Source organism: Hyla sarda, chromosome 7 (assembly GCF_029499605.1).
Source record: "Hyla sarda isolate aHylSar1 chromosome 7, aHylSar1.hap1, whole genome shotgun sequence".
NCBI lineage: Eukaryota > Metazoa > Chordata > Amphibia > Anura > Hylidae > Hyla > Hyla sarda.
Genome location: NC_079195.1, coordinates 26,957,012 through 26,970,480, shown reverse-complemented (window position 1 = coordinate 26,970,480; position 13,469 = coordinate 26,957,012). Strand labels below are relative to the sequence as shown.

The 13,469-nt window shown below is 45.5% G+C and overlaps 1 protein-coding gene across 1 annotated transcript in view; it reads left to right on the top strand.

Moving 5' to 3' along the window:
• LOC130283382 (alpha-2-macroglobulin-like protein 1) overlaps window positions 1-13,469 on the top strand; it is a 454,342-nt gene that overhangs the window by 91,674 nt on the left and 349,199 nt on the right. The window contains exon 4 of the mRNA XM_056532791.1: window positions 8,127-8,272. Within this exon, the coding sequence (XP_056388766.1) occupies window positions 8,127-8,272 (146 nt within the window). The remainder of the gene's footprint in view (window positions 1-8,126; window positions 8,273-13,469) is intronic.

Below are 13,469 nucleotides of genomic sequence, written 5' to 3'. Positions count from 1 at the left end.
CGGGGGGGGGGGGGGAACGATCTCCATGTATGTAGTACAATGGCGCCGAACGCCAAAAGCATTTTGTGCACTACAGTGTTGTTCTTTTTTATTATTTTTTAAATTTTTATTCTTTATTTATTTTTTATCTTTTAATATTATTTTTTATCTTTTAATTTTATTTATTATATATATTTTTTTCACTTGGTAGAAGCTGTGTAGTTGGTTGGCATGTGGTGTCAATGGCATGGGGCCCCCGATGCAGATGTACAGCTGACATGCGTAAGGCAACCCCTGAAACCCAAAAGCCTGGGGATTCCCCTCGACGATGGTGTCGGGGACCTTCATTGACCTCAGGGCACATAGGCGAGTAGCCCAACCTCGACCCATAAATGGGTTTAAGAGAGTGGCAAGGGATACCCCAGTGGGTGGGGTAAATAGATCACATGTACTAAGGCAGACGCCAACAGGGGTTGATCCCTAAGCCGAAACACCAATAACATGCACACATACAACACTCCGATAAGAGCACTTATCCATTTATTTTATTTCAAAATTTCACTTTCATTTTATCTTTTTTTATTTTTTCATTTTTTTATTTCTAATTTTTTATTTATTTTGTAGACTTATTTAATGGAAACCGGAGGCAGTGGTGTGGATTTGCCGCTGATGTAGGCTGAGCTGAGTTGCACAGGCTTAGCTGGGAGGAGTGGCATCCGTCACCACGACAACCGGGAACACAATACAGAAGATTACCATTGCCCATAAGTAAGATGGCTGCCGGAACGGCCCTGTTTGCTTGTGCGCATGCGCCAAGTGACGGAGCCAGCCGACGTCATAAGGGATGATGTCAGAAATCACATGATGTGGTTTTGACACATATGATTGGTCCAACAACACTGTGATGCACAAAATGCTTTTGGCGTTCGGCACCATTGTACTACATACATGGAGATCGTCCCCCCCCCCCGGTGAGTTATACCACAGACCCACCCCCTTGTTACTTAATTATACTGAGGTATTGACTGTATGTATGTAATATCACCATTCTCTATGTGATCCATATGTGGATTTGATTTTAATTATGCACCAACACTCGGATGATATGTATTACATCCCCTATTATGTATAATATATGCACTATGTGCACTTTAACACAGTTTTATGTATAAGATTTTGTATGCACTTTTAATTGTTTGTAATTAATTTTGACATGCTCCACCCTATATATACTTTGTAATGATCACTATTGTTTGCTTGAGAATGGTGTTGTGAGGACACCGAAACGTTGCACCAAGTTTTGTTCATGGAATAAAGACACTTTTATTTTTCACCTTATGGAGTGCTGCGGTCATCCCTTTTGTTCTATGCTGTGAATTTGGACCCAGGACCAGGGTCCCAGTGACCGCCGCGCACCCCTAATATTTTTCCAATTTTATTATGGTGCTGCTCTACCCTTTTCTATATATATATATATATATATATATATATATATATATATATATATATACACACATGTGTGTATATATATATATATATATATATATATATATAAATAGCTGGAATCCGAGCAGAGTCCTTGCTACAGATTCATTAATATTTATATATATATATATATATATATATATATATATATATATATATATGCAATAAATCGATAAAATTGGTCACAACATATAAGATAATAGTAATTATTGAACAGTGTGAAATCCCCCTTTATCAATGGCTTAAACCATTGATACAGGGGGGCCTCCCCAAAACGCATCTGGAATTATCCACCCTATTACATTGATCAGTATTGCCACCATTCTGCATTCATCTACCTTTGGGTCCATCCCTCACAATCGCTGCAGTCTCTCCTAACTAGGACCACCGCTGTGTGTGTTTGAGCGCTTCAAGTTCTAACTGCCACACGAGGACGCCTTGAATCATTAGTGCCACCACTACCACAGCTACCCCACTTCTGTCACCTCGAGCCGGACGCCAATCCATGCCATTGAGCAGCAGAGAGAGCTGGCACTTTCATGCTGCACATACAGTCAGCGCAACCTAGCGATATCCATTGCTAGCAACGACCCCCAGGGTCGCTGATTCTCCCCATCCCCGCTGACCTACTGGAATCACAGGTATCACGTTGGCCGGGAGCTACCCATGCCAACCTGTCGGAACCCAAAACACGGACACCACTTACATATTTCAGCGGTATTTCTGTTACTAAGACTTATTCTATGGATGACATTTATACAATCCAAGATTCTTACTATTGAGACATCATATCAGGATCCAGGTACTGTGAGGATACTGGTGGTGGATCCTCTGTGTCAGTGGGGTGATGACGTGGGCCGTATCAGGGGGAACGGAGTCTAAGGGGTTACTGGTATTCACCAGAGCCCGCCGCAAAGCGGGATGGACTTGCTGCGGCAGGTAACCCCCAGGTCGTTCCACCCGATAACAACTCAACCCCAATATAGGCACGGTACAAGGGATTAGGCAAGAGCAAGATTGGACGTAGCAGAAGGTCAGGGCAGGCAGCAAGGATCGTAGTCAGGGGCAACGGCAGGAGGTCTGGAACAATGGCTTGGGACATACAAGGAACGCTTTCACTGGCACAAGGGCAACAAGATCCGGCAAGGAAGGGAAGGGGAAGTGAGGTTATATAGAGTAGTGCACAGGTGATTTCACTAATTTGGGCCAAGCGCCAATCAGCGGAGCACTGTCCCTTTAAATCGCAGAGAGCCGGCGCGTGCGCGCCCTAGGGAGCAGGGCCGCGTGCGCAGGGACTGTACAGAAGGGGGACGAGTCTGGTAAGCGGGCCGGGATGCTAGGGACACTATCGCAGCGCTCCCGGTCGGCGGTTCTGACCCGGGCGCTGCGAGCAGGTAAACGCTGCGAGCAGTGGCGTTGCGACCCGGGTGCGGGGGGTGCGGCCCGCACCGGGTGACACCAACCTAATGGGGTGACACCAAGATGCTCCGCAGCACCCCCCCCCCCCCGCGCGCTACACAGACACCCCCCATCTGTGCCTGACCGGCCACCCATCCGTCAGTGGACCCATCTGTGCCTGACCCCCCCACCCCCCCGCGCAGTGTGTGCGGTGCGCCCTTCCGTCCGTCAGCAACCCCCCCTCTTTCACCTGCACTGTGCGCCCGTCCGTCATCACATCCCCTCGCCGTTCCAAGCACTGTGCCCGGCCTCCGCTCCCACGTCTGCGCCGGCCTGACGTCACACTGCATGGCCGCGCAGGAGGACGTCAGTGACGTCACTCGCAGGGCGCCAGGTGAGAAGGAGCGCTGCTGGATGGGTGAGTGTGTCTGTCTCTCTGTCTGTGTGTGTATGTGACTCTGTGTGTGTGTGTGTGTGTATGTGACTGTGTGTGTATGTGACTCTGTGTGTGTGTGTGACTCTGTGTGTGTATGTGACTGTGTGTGTGTGACTGTGTGTGTGTGACTGTGTGTGTGACTCTGTGTGTGTGTGTGTGTGTGTGTATGTGACTGTGTGTGTATGTGACTGTGTGTGTATGTGACTGTGTGTGTATGTGACTCTGTGTGTGTATGTGACTGTATGTGTGTGTGACTGTGTGTATGTGACTGTGTGTGTGTGTCTGTGTGTGTGTGACTCTGTGTGTGTGTGACTGTGTGTATGTGACTGTGTGTGTGTGACTGTGTGTGTGACTCTGTGTGTGTGTGACTCTGTGTGTGTGTGACTGTGTGTATGTGACTGTGTGTGTATGTGACTGTGTGTGTGTGACTCTGTGTGTCTGTCTGTGAGTGTGTGTCTATCTGACTGTGTGTGTGTTTGTGTGTGTGTCTCTCTGTGTTGTATGTGTTTTTTTTGTGTGTGTGGGGGTGGGGGGGTTGAACCAGCGATCTAATGTGGGGAGACTTTGACCCATTGTGGGGAACCTGCGGCCTAATGTGGGGAAACTACTACCAAGTGTGCGGAGTCTATGCTACCTTATGTGGGTAATCTGTGCTACCTTATGTGGGTAATCTGTGCTACCAAATGTGGGGAATCTATGCTACCTAATGTGGGGAAACTGCTACATAATGTGGGGAATCTGTGCTACCTAATGTGGGGAAATTGCTACCTAATGTGGGGTAACTGGTACCTACCTAATGTGGGGGAACTGGTACCACATGTGGGGAATCTATGCTGCCTAATGTGGGGAAAAGATGCTACCTAATGTGGGGAAACTGCTACCTACCTAATGTGGGGGAACTGCTGCCTACCTAATGCTCCCCCCTGGCAGTAGCACCCTCATCATCCACCAGCAACACCCACCCCCCAGCAGCAGCACCTCCATCAGCAGATCCTGGTGGTGGATGATGGCGGTGCTCCTGCCAGGAGGATGATCCTGCCGATGGATGATGGGGGTTGTACTGCCAGGGGGGATGGCCAGTAGCACCCTCATCATCCTCCAGCAACACCCCCCAGTAGTAGCACCCCCATCATCCACTAGCAACACCACCAATACCCCCCCTCCCGTGGTAATAGCATCAGCTAACGGATGTTGAGGGGTGTTACTGCGGTTGTGGTATTATATTCAGAGGGTGCACTGTATGGCAATGTTATTCATAGGGCGTAGTTTGTGGTAGTATTATATTCAGAGGGCGCAGTTTATGGTAGTATTATATTCAGAGGGCGCAGTTTGTGGTAGTATTATATTCAGAGGGCGCAGTTTGTGGTAGTATTATATTCAGAGGGCGCAGTTTGTGGTAGTATTATATTCAGAGGGCGCAGTTTGTGGTAGTATTATTAGAGATGAGCGAACTTACAGTAAATTCGATTTGTCTCGAACTTCTCGGCTCAGCAGTTGATGACTTATCCTGCGTAAATTAGTTCTCCTAGGACTGTATCCACCTTTTCCAGCCCACGGGAGCACCTGAAAGCTGAACTAATTTATGCAGGAAAATTCATCAACTGCCGAGAAGTTCGTGACGAATCAAATTTACTGTAGTTCGCTCATCTCTAAGTATTATATTCAGAGGGTGCAGTGGGTGGTAGTATTATATTCAGGGGTACAGTATGTGGCAGATTCATATTCAGAGGGTACACTATGTGGCAGATTTAAATTCAGGGGGCGCAGTTTGTGGTAGTATTATATTCAGAGGGCGCAGTGGGTGGTAGTATTATATTCAGAGGGTACAATATGTGGTAGTATTATATTCAGTGGGTACAGCGTGTGGCGGTATTATATTCAGGGGTACAGTATGTGGCAGATTTATATTCAGGGGTGCAGTATGTGGCAGATTTATATTCAGAGGGCACAGTGTGTGGTAGTATTATATTCAGAGGGCGCAGTGGGTGGTAGTATTATATTCAGAGGGCGCAGTGGGTGGTAGTATTATATTCAGAGGGCGCAGTGGGTGGTAGTATTATATTCAGAGGGTACAGTGTGTGGCGGTATTATATTCAGGGTTAAAGTATGTGGCAGATTTATATTCAGAGTGTACAGTATATGTTGGTATTATATTCAGAATGTACAGTGTGTGGTAGTATTATATTCAGTGGGTATGGTGTATGGAAGATTTATAATCAAAGAGTATAGTGTATAGTAGTATTATATTTAGAGGATACAGTGTCTGGCAGGTTTATAATAATAACTGTTTTCATATAGAGGATGAGAATGCGCTGACATAGAGAGGAGACGTCTGGGCGTCACATTCTGCAGACAGAAGTTTTAGCTGGAACAAGTCCTGGCGGTATGTACCATCTGAATTAGATAAGGGAAGACTATAGAGAAGACGTCGCCTGTAGTCACTGATATCATTGTGTATTCTTCTCACTATAGAGAAGACATCACCTGTAGTCACTGATATCATTGTACATTCTCCTCACTATAGAGAAGACGTCACCTGTAATCACTGATATCATTGAGTATTCTCCTCACTATAGAGAAGACGTCACCTGTAGTCACTAATATTATTGTACATTCTCCTCTCTATGTCCTATCAGAGCTGTAGTCACTTGTAAGTTCTACAGTTATGGTGAGTGAAACTACAACTCCCAGCATAACCTCACCACTGCTCAAAGGGGTACTCTATTGGAAAACATTTTTTTTTTTATCAATTGGTGCTTAATCCTTCCAGTACTTATTAGCTGCTGTATAAGTGATTCACAGGAAGTTCTTTTCTTTTTTAATTTATTTTCTGTCTGACCACAGTGCTCTGTGCTGACACCTTTGTCCATGTCAAGAACTGTCCATAGTAGGAGCAAATCCCCATAGCAAACCTATCCTGCTCTGGACAGTTCCTGACATGGACAGAGGTGTCAGCAAATAGCACTGTGGTCAGACTGGAAAGAACTACACAACTTTCTGTGGAGCATACAGCAGCTGATAAGTACTGTAAGGATTAATATTTTAAATAGAAGTAATTTAAAAATCTGTTTAACTTTCTGGCACCAGTTGATATAAAAGTAAATGTTTTCCAGTGGAGTACCCCTTTAAGTAATTCTGGGAGCTGTATATTTAAATGGTGAAAACTTCCTTAACACTTTCCTATTCTGTGGCAACTGGTATATCTGATTATTATACTGGAATTTCTCACAATGCGCTACAACAGTGGTTTCTGTCACAACAGGCTAAAAACTTACTGGGGGGAGGGGGTAGGTATGGGGGTGACACCATTTTCTACCGCACCGGGTGACACCAACCCTAGCAACGCCACTGGCTGCGAGTGCTCCGGGGAGGAGCGGGGACCCGGAGCGCTCGGCGTAACAACTATGTAACCTTATTAGCCACACTGCCTGCATTAATTCTTACGCAATTGTAATTTAGATTAATTGACTCTTAGCCCAGCAAGGTGTTATTTCACACTGTTCAATAATTACTATTATCTTATATGTTGTGACCAATTTTATTGTTTTATCGCTAATTAATAATAATAATGATAATATATATATATATATATATATATATATATATATATATATATATGAATCTGTAGCAAGGGCCCTGCTCGGATTCCAGCTTTATATATATATATATATATATATATATATATATATGCTTTCTATATGATTTTTACCATTAATAAAATAAAAACATGTTATAGGGGGTTGTGGTCTAATTTATATCCGGTGACCTTTAATGTAATATCTATCACCTTGTCCCAAAAGGAGTAGATGGAAGGACATTTCCACAAAATGTGGTGACCTGCTGTTTTCTTACATGGACATTTTTATGTTTGCCATTGCCAGTTGTGTCTTACAGGTAGAGCGCCCTGTTTAGTGTAAATTGTAGGCTACTCTTATATGCGCGGGGTGTCTTGCATGGGGACGTTCGGCAGACAGACAACAGTTGAGGTTTTCCGGGGCAGAGGCGCAGGTGCGGAGGCTGGGTAAAGGGGGCCTGCTTCGGTCGGGTTTGCTCCCTTCTGTGCAGTATTATGTGGAAATGGATAGGGCATGGATGTTTTGGTTGTGCATGCTGGGGGAAACAATATTGAGGTACGCAATTCCTGGTCACTCATGAGGGACATTAAGCTGAACCTCTTTTCTTCCTTTCCAGGTATCTTGGTTATATCATTTGACATTGTGGTGTACCTTGTGTGGCATCAGGCGCGGCCAGTCGGTAGTTTAAACTGGGCCAGGGGTGGGTTGTTTTGTCGTCCGCAAGGGTGGTGTGGTGGCATAGAGAACTGGAGGTGGCTTCCTCAGAGTCCGATGGGGTTCACCTGAATGCCTTTGAATTTGTGGACCCTGTCCATCTGGGATGCCATATAGTGAGTGGTTCCTTGGTGGGTGGATGGCCGTGTGTAAGGGGTCACATGCGGTCACTGTGGTAGAAACTAGAGAGGGATGTTGAGGCACTTTAAGATATATGCAACTCAGATATAATGTTTTTGTGTAGCTGGAATGATACTCCAAAAGTAGCCTCTGAATGAGTTGCCCTTGGATTAGGTGCTGAGACACTTTTAACAATTTCTCAGTATTCCTAGAAATTTGATATTTAAAGGGAAAAAAAAGTAGCTGCACTAACAGAAATATCCTTTACCGTATTCTGATTCAAAACCCAACCCAAGAGGCAAGAAATATTCTTCCATAAATTATCAGTTTCACCCCCCCCCCACCTTCTTCTCTTCATTTTAATCTCAGTCTACTCTATCCAATGACATATCTAACTTTACCCATTCATCTTTTCCTAGCACTTCATGGATTTTTAAACATCCCAATCACTTTCACGTCAATGTTTGGACCAGGTCCAAAAATGTTGGGATTTATGTTGCTAAAAGATGGATCTGTGGCTGCTGACAGACTGCTCTTTAATGTGGAGAGGTGTTTTCCAAACCAGGTGAGACCTCGGTCATTACTGCATTTAATTAACTATTTTGGGACATTCATATTTTGCTTATAACTGTGGCTATAATGTACAAAACAATATGAGAGGGGGATTGAGAAATTGAAAATTGAGGGATGAGACTCTGCAGGGTGGAAGCAATTTGGCCAGGCTACTAAGGCCAGTTTAGATCTCAAGGTTCAAGGAAGCCTTAGATTTTTATTTTATATTAGTGTCTGCTGACATTTTTGTATACCTAGTGACCCTGGCACCCGTAGTGAGGTGCTATATCAGGGCCCATAATACCACAGCAGTTTGTTCACTTATTAGGTCGTCTCCCTCATAGGCTGGTATATAAGCAGGTAGGTAAATACATCCTTAGGTAGGTAGATCGATCCCCCAAGTTGGTAACTATTTTGGTAGGTAGATAGATCCCCCCAAGTTGTTAAATATTTTGGTAGGTAGGTAGCCAGCTAGCTAGGTAGCTAGAAAGGTAGGTAGCCAGGTAGATAGATAGCTTTGTAGGTAGGTAGATATGTAGCTAACTAGGTTGGTAGCCAAGTAGCTAGGTAGATAATTATGTAGGTAGCCAGGTACTACCAAGTAGGTAGGTAGGTAGGTAGCTAAGTACATAAGTAGCTATTAAGGTAGGCAGTCAGGTAGCTAGGTATGTAGATATGCAGGTAGGTAGCCAAGTAACTTTGTAAGTAGATTGGTAGCCTGGTAGGTAGTTATGTAGGTAGGTAGCTAGGTAGCTAGCTATAAAGGTAGGTAGCCTGGTAGCTAGCTATGAAAGTAGGTAGCCTGGTAGCTAGCTAATTATGTAGGTAGGTAGCCAGGCAGATAGCTATGTAGGTTAAAAAAATCATAATTCAATGCAGCCCTTCAGAGAAGGTGAAAATGTGCAAGGTAGCCAGGTAGCTATGTAGGTAGCCTGATAGGTTGCTATGTAGGTAGGCAGCCGGGTAGATCGCCATGTAGGTAGCCAGTCCCTAAAACTTCCTTCAGCCCCCCTCCCCGAGATTTCAGGATTTAAAAAAATAATAATAATTGTACTTACCTCATTCCACGCAAAAATCTCTCCCACAGCACAGGCTGGCTGCATCTTCCTTCACAGTGCAGGTGCCTATGACCTCATCGACGCCTGCACTGTGTTAGGTCATGGTCTCCTCTGAGTTTATGCCACAGGTTCTGCGGTTTACACAGGGAAGAAGCTTTAAACTGTATGCATGTGAGCACATACTGTTGAAGGCAGCTCTCCCTCTCCTGGGGATCTGGGACAAATGTCCTGGATCCCCATTAACGGGGTGAGTGTGCATCTATGCCGGACGGGCCCCTTTGTCGTACCTACTCTTTGGCCCCTGGTGGATGCTAATTTCCCCAAAGCATAGGTATGACCTCTGCTTTTGAGACCATTCGAGACTCTGGTTGAATCAAGAGCTTTAAAAGGGAATGTATCATCAGAAAGTGGCCTATTATTTAAATCAAGTTTTTTTTTTAACTCCACGTATATACTTTTACAAATTTTGGTAATTTTTCATTTTACTACTTATATTTTAAAACAATCCTTAAGTATTGCAGTTTTCACTCTGTTTACTTAGCCTGATAATAAGCAGACACTTCCTGCTCTGTGGTGAAAACTTTCTAGCAGTCTCCTTCATATCATCACAGGCAGGATTACAATGAAAAGTGACAGCAGTAGCTAGATAAGATGGGATCAAACCATACACGATAAGAGATGGTCACATTTTCATCACCCACCTGTACAAGGACCTCAGCACAGGTCATAGAGAATGCCCACAATACTCTCCCATAGCAGTCAATATACCAGCTCCAGACTTTTGTTTCCTATGTTTATGTTGCTGCTGTAGGACATACCTCTAAAAGCAGTTATTAGATAACAGAGCAGAAACTAAGGAAAGATGGCTGACCCCATAATAATATATTAAAAAACAAACAAAAAAAACTTACAATCAGAAAATAGAAACAGATTAGAAAAACAACACGAATCAGTATCTATATTTCATAAGCCACCCAACAATGTCTGCATCTCTTCCATTTCCATTTAAGTACACAGAAAATAAATACTATTGTTGTAGCTGTTTATTTATTGATAATTTTTTTTTTATAAAATCTTTTCTGAAGGAGGGGCAGCTATATTGGAAACACATAAAGTTGGTATGGCAATATAAGGGAGCTTTATAGCAGCTGAAATGAATAGGAGTCTCATAAATCTCATATGCAGTATAGCACTGCTAGCAAGTGAGCTATAGAAAACATTAATATCAGATTTTATAGTGGAAAGTCACATAAAGATAAAAAGTTACTAATTTTGCCTGGTTCCTGCAATGTTGCAGTGATTGGCTTCAGTATCTATCCAACCAGATGCTTTATCCACTTCTGCACCGGCTCTGTCCTCTGCCATGACCCTGCTGTTTTGGGCTGTGGTTCTCTCGCTTTATCTGCATAGCTGTTAAAGCGCAACTGTCATGGAAATTATACCCCCCAGACTAATACCATGATAGTATAGATGATGACACTTGTAATGCAGCTATACCTTTGGCTGCTCTTTATCACTCTTTATCAGCAGGAAAATAGTTTTATAGTGCCGTCAACAACAGACGGATAGGCGTGGCTGGGGATCGTAATGCCCCACCTCTGCCACGCCTATCTCCTGTAAGTGAGCCCTGAACCACTGTGTGATTGACACACAGGTCCCCACCCCCGATTTCCATGATGTGCAGTCCGGCGTGACTCCACTGAGCCTATACATGTAATGTGCACCTTTATGTTATATGATATACAGTGCCCGTACTCCTCTTCTTTCTTCCCCTGGTGCCGGAGACATGCTGCTTCTGCTTTCACTAGAGGCAGACTTACATCTGACCTGTCAGCTTATTTAAAGGGGACTCATACTGCCAAGCATTGCCTGTTGATTGTGGCTTCTTGTTCATGGTTTGACTTCTTATTGACTCTGACCTTGACTCTGTTTCTGGATATTGCTTCTGCTCCTTGAAGTATTATTCTGGTTCTTGTTGTTCTGCTCTTGACTCGGTTCCTGTGTCCCCATTTACTTTGGCTTCTTACATCATTACTGCCCTCCTGATAATAACTAGGGATGAGCGAATGGAATCTGACTAATCCAAATTTGTTACGTATTGCCACTATTTGATTAAACAAATCGCTTCATTAAACTCCATTTATTGCAGTCCAGGGCATCTAAAATGGTGGATCCACTTGTGAGGACTTGGGGCAAGGAACTCTGGGAAGGCGGGTAGGAGGGATGACCCTGAATCACATGCAGCATGCAACCTATCAGCAGCAAGCCAGCCCTGAGATGTCACAGCCCTATATAATCGGCAGCCATCTTGTGGCCAGCCATTCCAGTGTTCTATGTCAGAGAGAGCATTTTATTGCAGAGAGTGTTACAGTTGCTCTCCGGTCAAACTTGCTGGCTGTGAGCGCTTTCTGTCCCCGCTGTAGGCGGGGCTGAGATTCGCAGTGCGGGACGCGCCCGCATGCGAGTCTCAGCCCGTCGCTTACCTTCCTGTGTCCTTTGTCCCTGATGTCCCGCAGCTCCGGCGTGTATGCCTCTGGCCCCTTTGTGCGAGTTGCAGTTCTGTAACATCTGTCCCTTCAGATTTAGCAATTTTCACCTGTCCCCTGGTCTTTAAGTATCTGCTCCTCCATGCTCCCTGTGACAGATCTTGGTTGTCTGTCTTTGTCTGCGATTGTTCTATGCCTGAGTTTAGTCCTATACCAGAGTCAAGTCCTGTTCCTGAGTCGTCCTGTTCCTGAGTCAAGTCCTGTACCCGAGTCTGTGTACTTGTGTTTCGGCCTGTCCTGTACCTGTGTTCCGGCCTTGTCCTTCTGCCTGGCCAGCTACGTCCTGCTCGCCACGTCCTGTCTGCCACGTCTTGCCAGTCTCTGTCTGTGCCACGTTACCCCCCCAGCTACCCGTGTGGACGAGTCGTGCCAGGGGTAGCAACCTGGGTGCCACCTGCCGCAGCAAGACCATACCGCTTTGCGGCGAGTCCGGTGGCACGTAGACCCCGCTCCCTGGCACGGCTCAAGTCTGTATTGTGGTCTCAAACTGTAGCCCTCCAGATGTTGCTAGGCAACTCACCGGCTTCCGTAGGATCCAGGGAGCCAGCCGCATGTCATCGTCGCCCGCAGCCTCACCCACAGAGTAAGTGGACGTCGGCGTAGGTCCTCTGTCGTTTCCCCGTTCTTCCCCGCCTACTGTGGGTGGGCAGAACGGGGAAAACCCCAGATCTGCTATTGGTGGTTGCGTCTAGACCACCATTAGCAGGGATAGGAGGGGTAGCAACCCTGCCACCTAACTCCTATCCCTTCAGGGGGATCGTGGCTGTCTTGGACAACCACGATCCCCCTCACTTTCCGGGTCACCATAGAACCGTATGACCCGGAATAGCTGCAAATCGCAAATGTGAATTCGCTTGCGAGTTGCGGCAATCGCCAACATGGGGGGGTCTGATGACCCCCCTGGGCATTTGCGCGGGGTGCCTGCTGATAGATATCAGCAGTCACCCCGGTCCGGTCCCCGCCCGGCGCGCGGACTGAAATTCCCACAGGCGTACAGGTATGCCCTTGGTCCTTAAGTACCAGGGAGCAAAGGCGTACCTGTACACCCCTGGTCCTTAACAGGTTAAGAAAGCCTTTGAACTGTGGAAACTAGGTCAATTGGCAATTAACTGAGTGTTTGAACCGTGGGAATGAGGTTAATGGGGTACCAAATATGGGTACTGAGGTTCATTGAAACTGGATGTAATGTGTAAGGCTGGGTATGAATGAATGAATGGGAGGTTAAGGAACATAGGGGGAGATTCATCAGAACCAGTGTAGAGGAAGAGTGGTGCAGTTGCCCATAGCAACCAATCAGATTGCTTCCTTCCTTTTTCAGAGGCCTTGTGAAAAATGAAAGAAGCAATCTGATTGGTTGTTATGGGCAACTCGGCAGCTTTTCCAGGAAAGTAAAGTTTAACCACAACATTCCGTCCCACCCCGGGACTCCAAACACCACCCGGGGCTCCCATCTAGAGATGAGCGAACTTACAGTAAATTCGATTCGTCACAAACTTCTCGGCTCGGCAGTTGCTGACTTTTCCTGCATAAATTAGTTCAGCTTTCAGGTGCTCCCGTGGGCTGGAAAAGGTGGATGCAGTCCTAGGAGACTCTTTCCTAGGACTGT